Source organism: Giraffa tippelskirchi, chromosome 8, assembly GCF_054371585.1.
Source record: "Giraffa tippelskirchi isolate mGirTip1 chromosome 8, T2T-mGirTip1v1.2.pri, whole genome shotgun sequence".
Taxonomy (NCBI): domain Eukaryota; kingdom Metazoa; phylum Chordata; class Mammalia; order Artiodactyla; family Giraffidae; genus Giraffa; species Giraffa tippelskirchi.
The window spans coordinates 140,500,655-140,521,212 of record NC_137282.1 but is presented as its reverse complement, the minus strand read 5'-3'; the positions used below and the strand labels follow the sequence as shown (position 1 = coordinate 140,521,212).

Sequence of the window (20,558 nt, the reverse complement as noted above, 5' to 3'; positions counted from 1 at the left end):
ACAGGGCCCAGCATTTAATGAGATCTCACACATTCACTGTTGTTCCTTACAGGCTTGTTGAGGGTTCCATGAGGTAATCACATAAAATGCCTCAACCTGGCCCAGCTGGCAGTAAATGTTCAGTAAAGGGTGGTCAGTTTTACCACTTCTGAAATTAAGGAGTTGCACTGGATTGACAGCCTGTAGCTTCTGGTTTTGGTCTCTGAGCCTTTGAGGGAAGGAAGTGGATCTTAGAAATTTTTGTGTCTCCAGTAGCATCATGCCTTGCACAGAGCCTGCACTCAGTAAATATTTTGTGATTGACAGGTTTTTATATTTTTAAAAGTTTTACACATTCTTTAACTTTTCAGATTTTTCAGTTCTAAGCAGAGGTATGTTTCTGGGTGGTGAGAGTGTCTTTCTTTCCAGCCTGTTTTATATGCACACGCACACACATATGCACTTCTCTTGCTTTCCTTGACCCAGCTGTTAGAAAACCCAGCGTGGCCACTGTAAGACCCAGGAGAAGGCCCTAGCATCCCGCCTGCGGCTGTGGTGGAGAACAGGGACCCTGGCCCTCAGCCAGAACCGTATCTGCGTGCCTGAAGGTTCTGATACCGAGCCCCATCACTCCGACCAGAGACAGCGAAGGCTGATGGAATGATGGGAAGTCAGAGGCCTCGTGGTGGTCCTCTGGCCAGCACCCTAACAATTCCCCCAGAACTGGCAGAACAGCTGTCCTCCTGTGAGTCCATCCAGGTGGCCCTGCCTCTCCCTCTCGGACTCCGACTGAAGGTGAACTGATGGCCTCGGGGAGCGGCAGTGTAGTGCTGGGCCAGAGGAAGCGATTGACAAGCCGAAACGTTTCCCAGCCCTGTTGAGCGTGATGGTGCGGGGGTGTTGTAATTTTGGTTTTGCTCCCCCACCACATCCTCCCCAGTCCTCTTCACTTCCTGTTTCCCCCTTGAATTACATCAGTTCAAGGCCTACTGAGTGAGCATCTTCTTGGATCTGAACAAGTGTCAGAACTTCAGAGGCAGCAGCAATCTTGCGGAGCTGCCCACGGCCAGTGCTCCCTTAGCCACCCTCTCCTGTGGTCCTACATCTCATTTCCTAAAGAGATCCCCCTTGAGTAGATGTATTCCTTCCAGCTCCCCCATTTTCTGCGTATCCAGTCACTTCTCCCCTGGTCTTTCTCCTCACCAAATGGAGGTTTGAGCTCTTCCATCTGTCCCTGACCCCCTGGCCACCGGAACAAGTGGTCCAGGCCCATCTCCCCTATCTCTCTCCGTTTCGCGCTCATCCCATGCGCCAGCTTCTGCCACTTCCTTTTCTGCAACATTTTACTCAGCAAATAATGGCTTTATGACCTTCCCATCCCCAAATCGGATAGACTCTTCATGCACTCATTCATTCAGCAAATATTTATTGGGGTCCCAGTGTGTACTGAGCACTGTTTCAGCTGCTCTGGATTCATCAGAGAAAAAAAGTTAAGACTGCTGCCCCCTGCAGCAAGCATCTCCATTCCAGGCTGGCTGGTCCTCCCTACCCAGACTCCTCCTGATGCCCTCTCCCCTGGCTGCTGTTCCTTCTGCCTCTCTTGTGGGTCCTTCTCAGCTCCCTTCCTTTCCCTCCCCCTCCCAGCCCTGGACCACAGCTGTCTTCTCTCTCAGTTGATGATCCCACCACCCGCCCAGCATTCTGTATTACCATTCTAACACCAAGCACATGTTACTGAAGTTACATGTTTCGCTGTCCGTTTCCTGAACCAGATGGGAACACCCCTCTTGGATACGCCATCTGAATTCACTGTGCCGTCGAGTCTTCTGAAAACGACCCACGCTGCCTGTGTCTGTGGCCATCACCTTCATCCAGGTCTGCGTTATCCTTCCTTCCAGACTGGCTTCTTCCCCCCCCCCCGCCCCCCCCGCCCCCAGCCCCTCCTCTGTGCCCTAAGCAGGTACGCACTCTGCAGTGGAGACCTCATTGTGTTCTCTCCTGCTTATACCTACCGTAGAGGGTCCTTCATGGGACCTGGTTCTTGCCAGCCTTCCAGCTTCATCACTCTCCGCACACAGACCATTCATTTCCCCAGAGTCATATTTCTCTGGTGTCTCTGAGTGCATGCAACCCGCTTCCTGTCTGCCTTTGGCCTGTCTGTCCCTTCAGTTCTCCACATCAGGCAGGGCCCCCTCTGGTCTCCCGAACTGCTGTGTGTACCCTCTGATAATGACGAGGTTGTGCTGTGAGCTTTTCCACGCTGACTTATCTGACTGGGCTCCAGGTTTGGGCAGTGCCTTTCCCGCCTGGGATGGTGTTTGGGGTGTGGGTGTGGGGTGGGGGTAGTCTTGTGTCTGGGAGTTGAGGGGGCAAAGCTTAGAGAGGTGGGGTGGGATACCTGTCGTGTCCTGGGATCCAGGAGGGGGTCTGATTCCTTTGAAGGCACTAAGGAGTCACAGAGGACTGTGGAGTGGGCCTGTGGTGTTATCAGAAAGGCTGATCCTAGTCTTTCCCAGTGCAGTCTGGGAAAAGGGTGAGACCACACTCAGGCTAGCTCTTTGATCTGCCCTCTGCAGGCCATGGCCTGGGCACCTGCCTTAGAGGGGGCAGAGCAGTGGCTGAAGCATTGTCCCCCCTCGAGGCCTTGGCAGGGAGTCGCCCCCCCCACTTGTGTGTGCCTGTCTGTTTGCATCCTCCCCTCCCCTACCTTTGCTCTGTGGTTGATTGCTCTACGTGAAGCTCATCTGTGCTTCTCAGCCAAAACTTAAGGTCACTGGTGTCCCCAGCGGTTCCTGTTCCTTCTTGTGTCCCTCTGAAATAGAGTTGCCCAGTTTTGCCCCTGGCCCTTGCTGCTGAGAGGCTGTGATGGAAGCTGGCCTCCCCGGCAGAGAAAAAGCACCACACATTTTTAGATCTCATTTAAAATACCACTCTGAGTTAGTAAAGTGAGATTTTGCACTAACATGTATTGCTTTATCTGTGTGTGTGTGTGTGTGTGTGTGTGTGAGAGAGAGAGAGAGAGAGAGGGTATCTTGGAATATAGCATGTAACCTAGATACTAGTGTTTGCCTGGGCTCTGTTTATTCGGTTTATGGGTACGGAGGGACTCTTGTGGCAGAGTGTGGGTAGTGTCTACCTTAAGTGGTGCCTTGGGAGTTAGAATTGTGTGTTCTGTCTGTAGCACATTTTTCTGGGAACTCTCATATTATTTTCCTTCTCCATTTTGAAGACGATTTGGAACATCTCCATGTGAATATTATTAGGAGACAAACAAGGGATGTTTGAGTGCCTGGTGTTTTTAATTCACCTTGATGGCCTTGATTTAATTCACCTGAACCAAATCATCATCCATGAAGTTCTCAGGTGCCCTCCTGTGGGCGGTCTTCGGCAGGTCTTCGGAGACTGGTGCTGGGTAGGCTGGGGGCCGCCCTGAGCGGAGTATAACGCCTGCGCAGTGAGCGCGGGAAAGAGCGGCGGTTCAGGGGCACGATGCGCAGAGCGGAGCTGAGCTCGGGTCAGGCCTCGGCTTCCCCGAGTGTGGAAGGTAAGTTAAGGCTCTGCCTGCAATTAGGTGGCACCACAGGAGCAGCGTCGCTGGTGCCCGCCCTTCACCCCTCACTGGCCAGGGGAGGGGTGTGCAGAGACTAGGACGACAGACACCGCACATGCTCAATTGCAGAGGAACGGCTGATTTGTAAGAGCTCACTTATTTGCCTTTTTGCCCTCAGATCGCTCAGCTCGCGTGTGGGCGGAGGTGGAGAGCCTGAGTCAGGGCCTCTCTTCAGGGCCCGACTGGAGCCCGAGAGGAATCCCAGGGTTCCCACGGGAATCAGGCTTGGTCTGCGGCCCCGGACGCTTCATCGCTCTCCCCAGTTCCCTTCTCTAGCAAGCTCCACTCCCCACGCCTGGCTCTCCCCACGCCTGGCTGACGTTTTAAGTAGGAAACTTTCCAGACGGTGGAAAATCACTTAAAAGCGTGGCCGTCGACCATAGTAAACCCCGCTCTTTCCTTCCTCCATTGTAAACAAGCAAAAGAAGGCAGATCCACCTGGGCCCCGCCTGGTCCAGCTACCCCGGTCTTCAGAGCTCCCGAATAATCCTTCCACTTCCTCCAAACAGGAGGAAATGCCACAAGCTCCTTGGGGCTGATTCTCCCTGGCAGCCACTGGTGACGATGGCCAGTGAGTAGTGACTGGCTGCCGCAGACACGTGTGCCTTTAGAATTGCCCCCTCCTTGTGTGTCCCGCCTTATGGAGCTAAAGCTTCTCTAGAAACTGCAGCTCGGTGGACGCTGTGATATATTGGTACCACAGTTCCTTTTCTGTAATCAAGTCTAAGAGGTTACTTAATCTGAACCCTCCCCCAAAAATCACTTGGGGCCTAAAATTCTACACTCCACAACCCGTTCTTTTTTCTGTGTTGATTTTTATTTTAAACACGATACTGCCTCTGAACAGGTAGCCTTTGCTCATAAAAATAGTTTGTTCTCACGCATGTATGTGTTCTGGGAATATCTGCAGAGAATCTGAATTCTGCCATGTCCTGCAAGAGAAGCTCATTTTAAGAACATTGACATGCTAGAAAGGTATTCTGTGTACACACTTCCTTATTTTGTTATTTTTAAATTTTGAATGACTAAGTGCTTCTTTGAGCTTCCTGGGTGGCTCAGAGGTAAAGAGTCCTGCCAGTGCAGGAGACTCAGGGTCAGACCCTTGGTTGGAAAGATCCTCTGGAGAAGGAAATGGCAACCCACTCCTGTATTCTAGCCTGGAGAATCCCATGGACAGAGGAACCTGGCGGGCTACAGTCCACAGGGTCCCAAAAGAGTTGGACACAACTGAGCGACTAAACCAAAACAAAGCTCTTCTTTATTTTTATATAGTTTTTAGCTTCTGTGAGGAATGATTTCTGAGTACGCTGACCCACCCAAATAAGGGGAGAGCTCCTGGGGCTGGGGGCAAAGGGGTAGGTGAAGTATGTAATCAAGAGTATTCGGCTCAGGGCTCTTTTGGGAGGGAGCAGATGGGAGTGTGTATATATTAAGGCGTCCAGAGAAGAAATATAATTACACAGAATGTAGGTATTTTATCTAAGGCTGTCTGTAAGGCACATAGTGGGTCGAGTTCCTTCTGTACAAGCATAGGTTGCATAAACATGCAGTCTTAAGGTTATCAATCAGTTGTGGCTGTAAAGGAAGTGAAAAGAGCTGACCTTAGCCCACCTCCTGTGTTTTAGTACTGGATTAACTTCCAATTCAGTTTTCATATGTTTCTTTTTTTTTTTTTTTTTTAATAGCTCATCTTGGGAATTCCCTTGCTGTCCTGTGGTTAGAACTCAGTTCTTTCACTGCCAAGGGCCAGGGTTCAATCACTGGTCCGGGAAGTAAGATCCTTTAAGCCGCTCAGCATGGCCAAAAAAAATTAAAAGCTCAACTTCAAAGTTTTAGAAACTGTTTAAGTGGCCCTTCTAAATTCCTCTTGATCCCAATGTAAAGTTTAGACCTTGGAATCAATGAATGTCCTAAAGCCACTGCTATCATTGTATCATGGGTGCTCTGATGATGGGTTTTTCTCATAAATATTCAGTTTCATTTTTTTCATTTGATATAGGACTGCAATCATGACTGTTAACAAAGTCGTTTCAGCACAGTGAACACAGGCTTGTAGAGACTCTGTTGTCTGTGTGTGAGTAGCTTTGCTTTGTTCTTACATCAAGGCAGTTTTTCAGGTGAGAAAACTGAATCTCCAGGTGTTGTTAAAAGCCGCATGGAAGGTACCGTCAGCAACCTGCCCCTGACTGCAGGCACTCAGCCCTCCCCACCAGCCCCTGCTCATCCAGATGGAAACTTTCAGAAAGCAAGTGTGAAAAGCATCTTTATCTCAGCTGTATCTGCCTTTTATTGAGTGGCAGAGGGGCTTCGAACCTCCTTCACCAAGTCCCAGCCATAGAAAGGTGCATGCAGGTGACCAGCCGGACTCATGAAGCCAACAGTCCAGGAGAGAAGGGCTAAAAGACTCTTATTAAAAACACTCACCAGTTGAGCATGACTTATTTACTTTTTCTTGCAGTTTTTTAAAACTGAGGTATAGTTGATGTACAATATCATATAATGTACAGGTGTACAATATACTGATTCACAGTTTTAAAGGTTATAGTTATTATAAAATATTGGCTATATCCACCATGTAGTACACTATATACCTGTAGCTTATTTTATACATAATTGTACCTCTTAATCCCCTACTCGTATATTGCCCCTCCCCCCACCTACTTGTAACCACTAGTTCTCTGTGTCTGTGAGGGGTGTGAATTTTAAATGTTTTTCTGTCTGATGGAAATTTTTCTGTTCACCACCTGGGCAGGAAGATGCAAGAGCAGTTTTGGGAAATTCGGAGTGGAGATCGTGTGGCTTCGGAGAGCAGGCTGGGGCACGAGAGGGGAACAGGTCACTTGGCTCACTTGTGCTCCTGAGGAGCAGGGCGTGAGCATCCCTCCCCAGAGGTTCCAGGTTGTCTGCATGGACTGCGGTTCAGCCCCTGGGTGGGTGACCTTCATTTGGAAGGGCTGCCTGTGAACACGGGGGCCCGGCCCCCTCCCATCTCCTGTCCTTGGTGGCGAGTCCTGCAGTGCAGCCCTATTCAAGGACCAGTGCGTGGATATTGGTCAAGAAATAATAAACCAAACAAGGTCAAATACTGCTTACCAGGAAAGCCACGAGACTGCCTTCATCGCATCTCTCTTATCTCTGCTGTCCAGACATCAGCTTGCAGTGAAAGAGCAGACTGGGGCATTGGGAAGCCCAGGTGTACCTGGTACACAGGGCTGGCAGGTTGACCGAGAGGCCTTGTTTTCTTGCTGTTGGTTACAGGTGACACCTGGGCCTCATCTTCGCAAGATGCAGATGCAGTAGTAGATTTTACACTTGGGGGAAAGACTTCTCAGCAAGCTGTCAGCATGAAGCTGTTTTTTAAATTTGTGTGTGTGTGTGTTTGGCTTGCTGAGTGTTTCTTGGTGTGTAGGATTTTCTCTAGTTGGCGGTGCTCTGGCTTCTCCTGTTGTGGAGTGCGGGCTCTAGGCTTCAGTAGTTGCGGCTCCCAGGCTCTAGAGCACAGGATCAGTAGTTGTGGCACGCTGGCTTAGTTGCTCGGAAGCATGTGGGATCTTCCCGGACCAGGGATCAAACTTGTGTCTCCTGCATTGGCAGGCGGATTCTTCATCACTGAGCCACCAAGGTAGGCCAAAGCTATGTTTTTAGCATTGATGGTAAGTGGAACCAGGAAATAACTTTTTGGAACTGAAGGTGTAGAGAGGACCTTTAAGGACATGCATTCTGATACCTGATCCTTTCTATGCTTATCTGTAAAATGGGAATATTATGAGTATCTGCCTCACAGGGTGGTTGTGAGAATTACAGGAAGTAATTTCTGTGAAACCCTTGGAACCATGCGTAACACTGAGTAAACCCTTGGTAACATTCGCCACCGTTGTTGTTCATGGATGAAAAAACTGGGGTCCAGAGAGGTGAAATGCCTTGCCTGAGGTCACCCACAGCCGTAGCAGGACTGGGACTGGAGTCCAAGTCCATTATGCTTTGCTGGAGGCAGCTGGCATCCTTGGTCCCATTGCAGCTGAGAGCTCAGATTCATGTGCCCCTAATAGAACACGGCATGTGCAACAGTTTTGGTTCTGTTATGGCTACACAAGCATGCTCAATGTCACTGCCTTTGTGCTTGATGCCTTGTTTGAGTTAAAAGTTCAGTGACGCTTCGTGTGTGTGTGTGGTTGCCCCTCCTACATAATTTAGTATTCTTTACATTAGTATATTAGCATGTTTTCACTTTCACCCACTGAGCTTGGCATTTAAAATGCTATTAAGCTCGATAATGTTTCCTATAAAAAACCTTAGAAGGATGGGAGATAATTGGAATGACATTTTTAGTAGGTTCCTGTTTCTTAGCCCTCTGTGTTACACCAACCCAGCCAGTGCTGGCAGAGGGGGGCTTGTTGGCCTTTTTGTCCTTGGTCTGAAGTTGGGAGAAGTTCGGAGTGAAGTTTTGGAGTGCCAGAAGACCTCAAAAGTTTCTTGTGCTGGAAAAGTAGAGTTGCTTTTGGGGGGCCATCTTTTTTGTTTTCTTTATTAATGGATGTGATCAGTCTAGGAGCTGATGATCCCCCTCCTTCTTCCGATGACTTTGAGAAAGCTTAATGCCAAATTTCTGGGGGCCTTAAGCCAATGAGACTTTCTGAAGGGAGTTTTTGTGGATCAGCCTCATCACTACTCCTTCTCTTTGCCTTCAATATATATTGTTTGGTCATTCTCTCCTATTATGTCATCATTCTATTTTATGTGCCATGTTGTATGTCTCCTAAATTTGTTTTTGAAATGCATTTTTTATTTATTTATTTATTTTTTATTTTTATTTTTTTTTGAAATGCATTTTTAAAAAATCAAATTGTTGCCTTTTCTGCTTGTAAACTTGTGAGGTCTTGGTGGACAGGGGACCTCTCTGTGGCTCAGGTATAGTCTCTTTGTTGTCATAGCAGAGAAAACACTTTATCTTGCTGATGCATGTAACATGGAAAGAAGCTTGGCTGCTGCAGACAAGGACGCATGGCTTGAAATGGTTTCTGCTGTTATGACTAGGGGTGTAGGGATGGAAAAATACAGGAATCTCGAATTTTTTGCCTTAAGCAGAGTCCCAGATCCTTTCCTCTTAGAATCATGTTTAGAAAGCATCTGTTAAGCTTTTGTCTGTGGTTACTAAATACTATAGCTTCTTGCAGTATTCGCTCATCAAATAGGCGTTTATGAGAGATCTACTACACGCCCAGCACTGGGAAGGACCCCAGGGAGAAAGAGGGGACATGCACAGGGGAATGAGGGCAGAGGACAAGCTGAGGGTCAAGTGACAAAACAGCAATGCCTCCCCTGCTTAATCAGGTCTGCATTTAACAAGCACTTGCCCAGTGCAGGCTGTTTCTAGGCACTGCTGCAGGCAGTAGGTTGAAGATAATCAAAGTAAGATCCCTCCTTTCATAGAATTTACATCCCAGTGAAGAGAGAGTTTAAAAACAAGGAAAGATAAGCCCTATAAAGCTGGCTGCTTATCAAGGATGAAGTTTATGGTGTGTAAATTACACCCCAAGAAAAAAGAAAACACCTTTCGGGCTCACCCCAGGACAGATCCCCCTCACTCTTTGCGCCTCTCATGTGTACACTGCTGCCGCGTGCTGACGTGTACCTGTGACCCCAGCACCCCGTCTCCAGGCGACTTTGCGGTGTCTGTGGACATGCACAGGGCGGTGGGATGTGTGGCTCAGTCGACGAGCATGTCCCGGATGGAGGGGAACCAGGTGGCGCTCTGCCTTCCCCATCCGGCTCCTGCCGTGAGCACGTGGCCTTCTTGCCATCTGTTTGGTGCCACAGTCTTGCATCTTTGTGCCTTTCGTTGGTGACTTAGTTGCCTACAGTGGCCCTCACATGGAGTGCCAGGGTGCCGTCTGGGGATCTTGAGCATGGAGAGGCTGGGATGGGCCTGGCGGAGAACGTACGTGTGTTAGAGAAGCTTCCTTGGGCTCAAGCCACAGGCTCAGGGTTCATGCTTCGACAGGGTGTGTTTCATACAGCGTCTCTCAAAGGGAACATGTGTAAATCACGGTTACGTATCGATCAGTTGATGGAAATGTGACCAGAGGCCTGTCAGAGTCTAATCCCATGTTCCCCTAGGAGCAGTGAGTGGTCCAGTGTTGCTGGGATCACAGTGATTTTGCAGAATGACATCAGTAACAAGAATTGACTGGGTATGCAGGGCTAGGCCAAGGGCATCAGTACAGCCCATATACCAGATGGCTGTCGTCCCTAAAGCAAAGTGGGATTATCCTTCCACCAGTTAGAGGCTAATGCTCTGGATGTTAACTCTTGTGTCAGTAGCTGTTTCCCTTAATTCAGAGTATAGCGTCTTGTGTAGGACAGCATTCCTTCACATACCATTTTTGTGGATGTGTGTATTAGGGCTAATTGAGATAGAAATACAGCTTTTTCTGTAAGGTATAGTTGATTTACAATGTGGCATTTCAGGTATAAAGCAAAGTGATTCAGTTATATATATTTATATTTTTTCAGGTTTTCCATTACAGGTTATTATATTTTTCTCCATATTTTTTCCATCATGGTTTATCACAGGATATTGAATATAGTTCCCTGTGCTATACAGTAGGTACTTGTTTATCTGTTTTATATACTGCCGTTTGTAAGTGCTAATACCATACTCCTAATTTATCCCCTACCCCCAGCTTTCCCCTTTGGTAACCAGAAGTTTGTTTTCTATGTCTAAAAGCACAGCTTTTTAATTTGTTTAAAATTGACTTGCTGCCTGTTACACTTTGTGCTTTTAACCAGTTAAAGAAGCCAGTGACATTCTTATTCTACCTTGTCTATGTTTTCTACTCGTATATCCCTGTTGATTTGTTTGTGCCCTTTATTGTCATTTTCTAAAATTTTTTTCAATGAAAAGAAAAAAAATGTCCATCTGTATACACTTCCCACAGAGAATCCATTTTATTTAGCCAAGCTTTTCAGCATGAAACTTTAGGGGAAACCCCATGGGAAATAGTAACGAAAATGCCTAGTATTTATAGGAAGTTTTTATTATAAAGCCCCTTATCTATGTGTTGCCATCAGTAAAGAAAATGTCAAGCGACACATTCTATGTCACCATACTTTGAATACTTTCATGTACACTGAATGTTTTTGTGCCTTGGTCTGTACATTCCTGCAACAACTATTTGATTAACTGAGCTAAGAAAGTGATTTAAACAGTACTTAATAAGTTCTTTTACTAAGTGAAGTAAGTCAAGGAGATAGACAAATACCATTTAATACTGGTATATGTGAATATATTGCCTATATGTGAAATCTAAAATATACAAATAAATTAATTTACAAAACAGACATACAGACATGGAAAACAAATTTATGGTTACCAAAGGGAAAAGCTAGGGGGGCAGGGAGGGATAAATTAGGAGTTTGGGATTAGCAGATGCAAAGTACTATATACAAAATAAATAAACGGCCAGGTCGTTCTGTATAGCACAGGGAACTCTATTCAATATCCTGTAATAAACATAGTGGAAAATATGAAAAATATATGTGTGTATAACTGAATCTGGTGTACCAGTGCTGTACACCAGAAACTAACACTACATTTAAATCACCTATACTTCAATTAAAAAAAAAATTGGAAAAAAAGTTGTAGCTCTTTTAAAGTTTCTTCCCTCTTTAATCCCTGTGTCAAGTGGTATAAACACAGCCTAAGTTATGATGTCCGAGTAAAATGAAATTAATTCCAAGTGGATAGATGTGTAGGAAAGCTCTCAGAAAACTGACCCCACACAAGTGGGGAGAGAGGAAAACCAGGAATGTAGAGTGAATATTCAGCTCTTAGTTTACATATTTCTAAATTGTTTCAGTTTTTAAAGTATGTGTGTTTCTCTTGAAGTTAAAAATGGACCAAAAACATACGTTGATTACATGAAATGAATTCTAGGGAGGACACAGACAGAAACTGGCCAGAGAGACATGCTTTGCGAGGCTGGTGAGGATGGGTCTCCCACGAGGGGCTCCCAGGCTGGGCTGCACCTGGCCTGCTTTGGGGAGCCTGATAGGTTGCTGACACCCCCAAGGGGTAGGGTTAATTGGGGGTGATCCAGGAATCGAGATTGTAGAAGCTCCCCCAGAGGTTCAAACATGCAGTCTGGGTTGGATCCCAAAGCTGTACTCATGAGACTCTGATACATCTTAGGATGGACTCTGACCAACTTCAAGGGACCACCTGGGGGTCCCTACAGTTGATAGGGGTCTCTGCTCCGGGGCAGAGCTTCAGGAACCCCAGCAGGAGAGTCAGGCAGGCACATGGCACTGACCAGGTTTTCCTCCATCCCCACCCAAGATTCAGAGCCCAGGAGAGGGTGTCCGATGGGCTGGGGAGAGCGTCCGCCCCCTCCATCCTTCCAGGAGGACGGGGGTCACTAGACCCCCGTCACCACAACACAGAGCTGGGGAGAGGTGTCTCCTCAGGAAATACTGGTGCCATTAGGCAGGGGCCAGGGGGTCCTGGTCAGCCAGAACCACACGGAGGTCCACTTCAACCCGCCAGCTTAAAAGGCGAGTGTGTTTCTTGGGTGACACTGGAGGAGACTGTGCCCTGAGCAGGGCACAGCATTTGGTTGAGGGGCCGTAGGGCCTCTTTCAGCCGTCTCCCTGCTGTTTCTGCCACAGTCCTGTGTTCCCCCACACCCACGGGGCACCCTTCACATCTTTCTGTTTAGAGGAAAACCAGTAACTCTGCTGATGAAGTGTCCCCAGGGGCCTGCCAGGAAAGGCCTGGGGTCTGGCTACCCCACACCTGGCCTCCGCACCTGCTCCAGAAACATCAGCATGTCAGAAACATCTGGGGAGCTTTAAATGACGCTGACAGCTGGGCCATCGCCGCCCCCTCCACCCCCCCCCCCCCAGACCAGCTGGGACACCGCAAATACCCTGCCTTTTACAGACACGGGAAGTGAGACTCCAGGTGTAAGATCGTGACTCATGGAAGCAAGGTGGGCAAATGCAGAGGCAGCGTCTGAGCCCAGGCAGTCGGTTCTAGAGTCCAAGCGTCGAATCCCCTCATCTTACAGTCTCTCCCTTGCAGGCTGAACCGCAACAGGACTGAGTTGGCTGTTAATAAGCCAGGTGGCAGCCACGGTTTTATCACAGCACCGCCGAGATTTGAAAGGCAGCTTTCGAAATAAACAGACCAACAGTGTGGGTGTTGTGTCCTCCCACCCCCCGAGTAGAGAAGATGTGAAATTAGCAGCTGGAGTTCTCTGTTTTCTGAGGCTCAGGTTTAGACTTGGGGGGCTGCCACTCACTGTGCAGTTAGCCAGTGTGCTGGGGAGCCTCGGCTGGGTCCTGAGTTCTGGAAAACTCTGGAAGGCTGTGACCTCATCTCCTGTTAGTTGCTGTCTTCACTGGTGCTGGGTACTTAGAACTAACTTGATAAACACTTGAGTGAATGAATGAATGACGCACAGACAAATGTGTACCCTTCGCTTTTGAGCTCTCTGCTGGTGGGGCACACCTCATCGCGTTCTGTCTGCAGCGAGCGCAAGTCTAGATACCATCCAGGACGTGGGGTGGTCTCGTTTGTTTCCAATGCAGGTATTGGGAGGGATGTCATTAAAGAAAATGGGGGAGAAAAACAAACGTTGCTAACTCAGCTCCGGGCTCAACCCGTCATTGGAGAGGCCTGTGGGTCTGAGAATGTGAAAAGCACAGACTTGCAGGCTTTGCTGGTTGGTTTTTTTTTTTTTTTTTTGATGTGGCCAAGAATCTAACTCGGAACTTTTCCCTCTGTTTCACAGGTCACCGCCAAGACTGCCTTCCTATTTATCTTACCTCAGTACAATGTTAGCATGCCTACAGCAGGTAAGGAAAGCGCTGCTCTCTATCTTTCTCAGGCCCTGTTAACCCCAAAGTTCTTGGAAAACTTCCTTTTCCTGTGCCATGTGTGATCATTTTGGATATCTAGACTCAGGGGAAAAGGTGTGGGCCACATGCAGTGCTCAGCCAGGGCCCCTGCAAGCTTAGGGTTCTAAGGTCCACCTCTAGGAACTGGGTGGGCATCGCTGGGGCCCTCCTGGTGAATAAAGGGGGAAACGTTCTTCCCTGAATCCAGTCCTCCCTCCTCATCCTGCTGTGGGGAGGCGAGTTGTCTGGACATGGAGGTCAGATTCCTTTCTTGGTCTGGCTCTACCAGAGGCTACCTGAAGGGCATTGGGGGCAAACCTCTTAACCCGTGGCCTCTGCAGGACGTGGCTGGCGTCTCTCCCAGACTCGCCTGCCCCTGCGGTCCCTGTAGCTAGGCTCTAGGGGAATTCACACCGTGGGGACGGCTTACTCGGCCCTTCACCTAGAATCAGAGCTGGTTGGAGAGGGAGAAAACACCATACTGATAATGGAAGAGACGGGAAATGGCACGGCCAGCTCATCCTAAGGCACATGCCAGCCTGGTGGTCATACAGACCGTCTTGCTCCGTGCCATGTGGTCCAGGGTCAAATTCGGCCTTCTGTACCCATGTCTCTTGGAAATTGTAATAACTAGGACAACTCTGGACCCAGCTATACTTATGATTTATGCATTTAACATTTTTAAAAGTATTTTGGTTTTTTAAAAAATTGGGGTAAAGTACACATATTGTTTACCATCTTAGTTATTTTAAAGTGTACCAGTTCAGTGGTATGAAGTTCCTTCACCACCATCCTTCCATCTCTAGGACTGTTTCATCTTGCAAAACTGAACTCTGTAGCTCTTAAATGACTCACCATTCTCCCTGCCCCACCCCTGCCCACTACCACTCTACTTTCTGTCGCTATAAATTTGACTCTTCTAGGGCCTCCTGTAAGTAGAATCGTATAGCATTTTTGTGTGTGTGATTGGTTAGAATTTAGCTGTAAACGTTTTCCAAAGTACATTTATGACTCTCACAGGAAACTTATAAAATACAGATAAACATAAGATAAAAATCATACATGACTCTACCACCCAAAGACTACAGTTAGCATTTTGTAATCTTGACTCATATAACCCACTTTTCTGCTGTTAGCATATGATGAACCTTTTCCCTATGTCATTCATTATTCTTACATTCAATTAGGCATTTGCAAAAACTACAGAAAACTTATTAATAAGGATCACCACAGTTATGTATTCAGTCACACATTGTTGGATATTTAAGTTTCCAGTTTTTATAGTGCTACAGCAAACATTCTTGTGACTTCCTGCATTCATTTTTTTTTTTTTGGATAAATTCCTATTACTGGAATTTCTGGGTCAAGTAGTATGTACATTATAAAGGTTTTGTATATGTGTTGCCCAAATACCCTCAGGCATCTAATTCTTCTGACCCATAAATCATGTTTTTTATAGATAGCATCAAATGCATTTTTTTTTTTTTTTTTTGAAAGTCACTCAGTTGTGTCTGACTCTTTGCGACCCCATGGACTGTGTAGTCCCTGGAATTTTCCAGGCCAGAATACTGGAGTGGATAGCCTTTCCCTTCTCCAGGGGATCTTCCCAACCCAGGGATCGAACCCAGGTCTCCCACATTGCAGGCGGATTCTTTACCAGCTGAGCTACAAGGGAAGCCCAACAATACTGGAGTGGGTAGCCTATCCCTTCTTCAGCGGATCTTCCTGACCCAGGAATCGAACTGGGGTCTCCTGCATTACAGGTGGATTCATTACCGACTGAGCTATGAGGGAAGCCCAAATGCATAGGCTTTTTTAAAAATGGCAGAATGCCAGTTTATTAATTGGTAAAGAAATATCCAGGGGCTTCCCTGCTCGTGCAGTGGTAAAGAATCCTTCTGTAATTTAGGAGACACAGGTTCGATCCTTGGTTCGAGAAGATCCCCTGGGGAGGGAAGTGGCAACCCACTCCAGTATTCTTGCCTGGAAAATTCCATGGACAGAGGAGCTTGGTGGGCTACAGTCAATGGGGTTGCAAAGAGTCCAACACGACTTAGCAACTAAACAACAACAGTTGGACGTGACTTAGCAACTAAGTCAAAGAGATACAACAAAGAGATATGCACCTATCAGAGGTGGTGCCTGTACTTTCATTGCATTTCTGCCCAAAGTCAACTTAGAGGGGCTGCCAGATCCTAGCCCAGCTTTGCTTTGTTAATTACTGGGAGAACGTACCATTCTGGGGACCACAGAGGTGGAAGCACGTGTGAGCGGGACGTGGCTTTATTGTAGGAAGGGCCTGTTGTAAAGCCAGATCATGACCAGGGGATTGATTGATTCAGTCTGAAACTTTCCAGGAGAAATTAGGCCACAAGTGATATCCTAAAAGCATCCCTCTTCACAGCAAGGGTAAGAAGCGAGGCTTCCTGCTCCAGGGTCGAACCCAGAGCTCCTGAGTAGGAGGTACTTCCTATCCTGCCCTCATTTGTTTGTTTTAACTAATTAGTTAATTGATTAATCCAGACAAATATTTGTGTGCTTGCTGTGTGCCAGGCCCAGACCGTAAAGTAATTCATAAAACACATCTGATCTCTGACTCATGGAACTTACGGTTATTAGGGAGGGAATAGATACTACACAGCAAACAATAAATAATTACAGTTGTGATATGGGTGGCGAAAGGAGCATACAGGTTGTGCGATAAGGAAACATCAAAGGGTGATTACCAGATGTTTCTGGGAAACTGCTGTTTGAACTGCGTGTGTGTGTGCAGCTGGTGTGAAGGGGGTTGGGGAGGGGGATATGGGCAGAAGAAGGAACATTCCAGACAAAGGGATTGGCATGCGCAAAGCCCCCAGGTGAGGCACAGATACCTCAGGATGTTCTAGTAACTGAACCAAGGCCAATGTGTCTGGAGCCAGCGAGATTTGGCATTTTTCTTGAGTGGGGCTATTGAATGGTGCCCTAGAATCCCCATCCAGGCCAGAATAAGGCTTGGGTAGAGGTGGAGGGATGTACTGAAAGAGGAGATCAAGTATTGCTAAAGAGCCTGGCTTTTGTTTAAATCTTGCCACTGGGGCTGTTCAAAATAAGACTGGCACATCACCCAGAGAGACAGTGCAGTTACAGCAGCCTGCTTAATTTTGCTTTGAACTCCTTGATCACCAGACCAATGTGGTGGTGTTTGGTTTGTGAGTTGCGGAGGAGGGACAACTTCTCGTCGGAGAGAAGCAGTTCACAACCGAGGGCAGAGGGCCCTTGAAGCTGCGGATTTAAACCCCACACCAATGGCAGCCCACTCCAGTATTATTGCCTGGAGAATCCCATGGACAGAGGAGCCTGGTGGACTACAGTCCATGGGGTCGCAAGAGTTGGACACGACTTAGTGACTAAACCATCACCACCCTCCCCACTTTGGGACTTCCCTGGTGGTCCGCTGGTTAAGAATCTACCTTCCAATGCAGGGATTCGGGTTTGATCCCTGGGCGGGAAACTAAGATTCCGCATGCTGCAGGGTCAACTAAACCCATGGACCGCCAAAATAAAAATTAAAAAAAAAAAAACTTAAAAACCCTCCCGTTCATATCTCTCTCTTCCAGCCTGCAGCTTCTTGAGGATGGGTCCTATTTGTAGAACCAGGGTCAGTTCTGATTTCTAAGGTTTCTTCTTTCAGTGGTTTGCAGTTTGTTCAAATCAGTGTTTAACATGTGTATTTTAGGAGAGCAGTGATGGTTTTCATATAACCGGCCTGCTGTTTCTAAATCCCTGACCTCCCTCAGCAGAGGTGTTCAGGTTCTACAGGAAACAGCCGGTGGGAACGCCGAGGAGTTTCTTCACAGTTTCCTTCCCTCCCTCTCCTCTCGTCTTTCCAGCTCCCAGCATGTGTTTATAGGCAGGTGGTGACAACAACATACCACAAGCTGAGTGGCTTAAGCAACAGAAATGTAACGGACTGTGAAAGTGTAAGATCAAGGTGTCAGCAGGGCTGTGCTCGCCGGCTTGGACCAGCGGGACACCAGTCTTTGTGTTTGCGGCCATCTCTGTGTCCAGTTTCTGTTTCTGTAAGGACATCAGTCATATCAGATTAGAACACATTCTACTGCAGTATGGTCCCATCTCAACTATTTACATATGCAATAACTCTTGACTCCAAATGAGCTCACGTTCTGAGGTGCTGGCAGTTTGGACTTCACAGGAGTTATGCTCGATTCAACTCATGATGCTGGCTAATAAATGCATGACTCTGTCATATTGTATTAAGCTAGCTAAGAAGATTAAGCTCCATTCAGAGAAATGAACTAAAAGAGAAGATGGCACAGTCCTTGCAGTCAGAAGTTGTGCATCCTAGGGCAGTGGCAGTGTCCCTGGGGTTTTCTGTAAGGTTAACAGTGATGAAGCAGGAAGTGTTCTTGTCACCTCATTCCCACCTGTTAGGGTTGCCAGACTTTGCAAATTAAAATCCACGAATATCTGTTACATTGGCATTTCAGAGAAACAGTATTTTTTTTTTAAGTGTAAGTATATCTCAAAGTATATATGGGGCATAATTATACTAGAAAAGTATTCTTAGTTTATCTGGAATTCAAGTTTAACTGACCATCATTTATTTTATCTGCAACCATACACCCAGCTATGGCAAGGAATAAAATGTCATGTTTCTGGTCTTAACCATCAGATACTGAGTCTTTCTCAAATACCCCAGAGAATCTGGTATTACAGCCAGAAGTATATAGACTGTAAAAGGTCAGCAAAGAACAGAGGCTTGAGTCCCCTCACAGACAGACTCATGGCTTCCTGACTCCCCCTTCTGATGTAGAACAGGGGACCCTACACAGGCTGAAATGTACCAGCTTCTTTTGAGTTGTTCAAGAGTTTGCTGAGCTGTCTTGGGCAAACCAGGCGGTGTCAGGGTCTCCATCCCCATCTGTCAACTTGAGGGTGATGGTCACTGTCTCCACCCAGTGCCTCCTGAAGACAGGGATCCAGGGGGCACTTGCTCCCCATATTGTCACAGACCCGCACCACCTGGGAACTGGTTAGAAACACAGACTCCAGGCCCCACTGCAGACTTCTGCCCTGGATCCCTCGTGGTAACGAGACCCCCAGGTATCTGAAGTGCTGCTCCCCATCCCCTGGGTGGAATGCGCTAAGTAGGCTTTCAGAGGGTCCTGTGCTCCCAGCCCCCAAGTTCAGGGAGGGAAACCCCCTAAATCCAGGAACTCGTTTGCATCTTTCTGTTCTCATCCAATTTTGGCTTTTCTAGAACTGTTTTTAGTCTGAGGAGTAGAGGCGGGGGGGTTACTGTTGTTGGGTGGATTTGGTTTTGAGCTGGGGCTGCCACTCTGCAGGAGTCAAGGGCACCTAGGTGTTCCTGGCACCTGGGGAGAGAAGGCTGGGTGTGCAGGGCCTCTTCTGGAGAAGGGCTGGTTTCACAGTGAGGAAGGGGGACGAGGACCATCCTCTGTTGGTCCCAGTGGTTTTATCACCACCAGCTGCCACGTAGCATTTAACAGCTGAAGATGAAAAGCCCAGGAACCCCCCCCAGGGCCCCTCCCCCGCACCATAATGTGGCCCTTATTCTCACAGCCCTCCCAAGGCGAGACAGACTGCCCCATCAAAACAACCTCAGACAGATGGTTTTAAGGCCTCATTCAGCCAAAAGCCTTTGTCCAGGGCTCAGAGTGTGTTTTGTTCCCTTGCTAGCCAGTAGGAGTTAGCCTTGTGCTTGTATCATGTACTTAGGAGATTGGCGTCACATACCAAACTGAGCCCCTGTTTGTAAGATGAGCTTGTGGGAGACAAAGAGGGAGGAGACAGGTGGGCAACAGTGACTGTAGAAGTGGAAACCTGATTACAGGCGGAAGCTGCCCAACCAGGACCTGTGATCTGTCCAGCTGCAGGAGACTTGATTCACAGAGTCTGGCCTTGTCCTTTTACAATAACGAAGAGAGATGATGGAAGTTCCTAAGGATATACCAGTAAGGACAGAGAGGGTGCTGGGCTGTCATACCCCTGAATGTGAATGGGGTGGTGGGCATGGCTCCAGGGGGCCCAACGAGGCTGACAGAGAGCTGGCTCCATCCTAGTCCCTCCGGCCAAACAGCTGCCAAGATCCCCTTTTGCCCTGAGGTCCTGCCTGTATGAATAAGAGAAAATGAAAATAAACCCAAGTCTTCACTGCCCTCACCGTATTGGTTGGCATCTGAAGAAGCGTGGGAGTTTATAGCCAGCCCCGGGTATAATCTTTTTTTGTTAACTTATTAAACTTTCTTAATCTGTTCAGGCTGCTGTAACAAAATACAGACCGGGTGGCTTATAAACAACAGAAACTTACTTCTCCCAGTCCTGGAGGCTGGAGTCTGAGATCTGGGTGCAGTCTGGTCGGGTGAGGCCCCTCTCCCAGGTCACAGGCTTCCTGCTGTGTCCTCACGTGGTGGGAGGGGCAAGGGAGCACCCTAGAGCCTCATTCTTAAGGGCACTAATTCCATTCATGAGGGCTGCACCCTCATGGTTTAAACACCTCCCAAAGGCTCCACCCACTAATACTGTCATCTTTGGGAGTTGGGAGTCCAACATGTGAACTCTGGGGGGAACACCAACATTCAGATCATAACATTTATTATTTAAGTGTAACAGTTGTGCAGAAAAGTGGACACACAGTCATTGGTCAGCCCCAGGTAATAGTCCCTCAGAAGTGTGTCCCTTTCCTGCCTAGACTTAATTTTTATCCAGTCCCCCTGTTAAACCCAGAGAATTTATGCCACGTGGAGCTCCTGAGGTTTAAGCAGGAGCTGCTGAGTTGCTTTGGCTAATTGTTAACCAGCCTGAAGCCGGCAGCATCTTTGAATAGCTGCCTCCCCTCCCCCACACAGCCATTTCTCCTGAGCAAATCTTTTCTTCTCCTATCTAGCCAGGATCTTTTTTTTCATTCTTTCTTGCTTAGTTCTTATTTAAGTAATTTTTGTCCTTAATTAAACAACGAACTTGATATTTTTATCCAAGTTAAAAACAAGGCTGAGATTTTAGACATTTTTTTGGTATATGATCTTGAGTTGTTTTTTCTTTATGG

General features: G+C 47.5%; 1 protein-coding gene across 10 annotated transcripts in view; it reads left to right on the top strand.

The window, feature by feature from the left end:
* Positions 1–20,558, top strand: part of TRAM2 (translocation associated membrane protein 2) — a 145,101-nt gene that overhangs the window by 101,597 nt on the left and 22,946 nt on the right. For 8 of the 10 annotated variants that reach the window (XM_081517366.1, XM_081517371.1, XM_081517373.1 and 5 more), the window contains one exon: positions 13,384–13,447. In XM_081517366.1, coding sequence (XP_081373492.1) covers positions 13,384–13,447 — 64 coding nt within the window. The other 2 variants (XM_081517372.1, XM_081517370.1) reach the window with 2 other exon arrangements.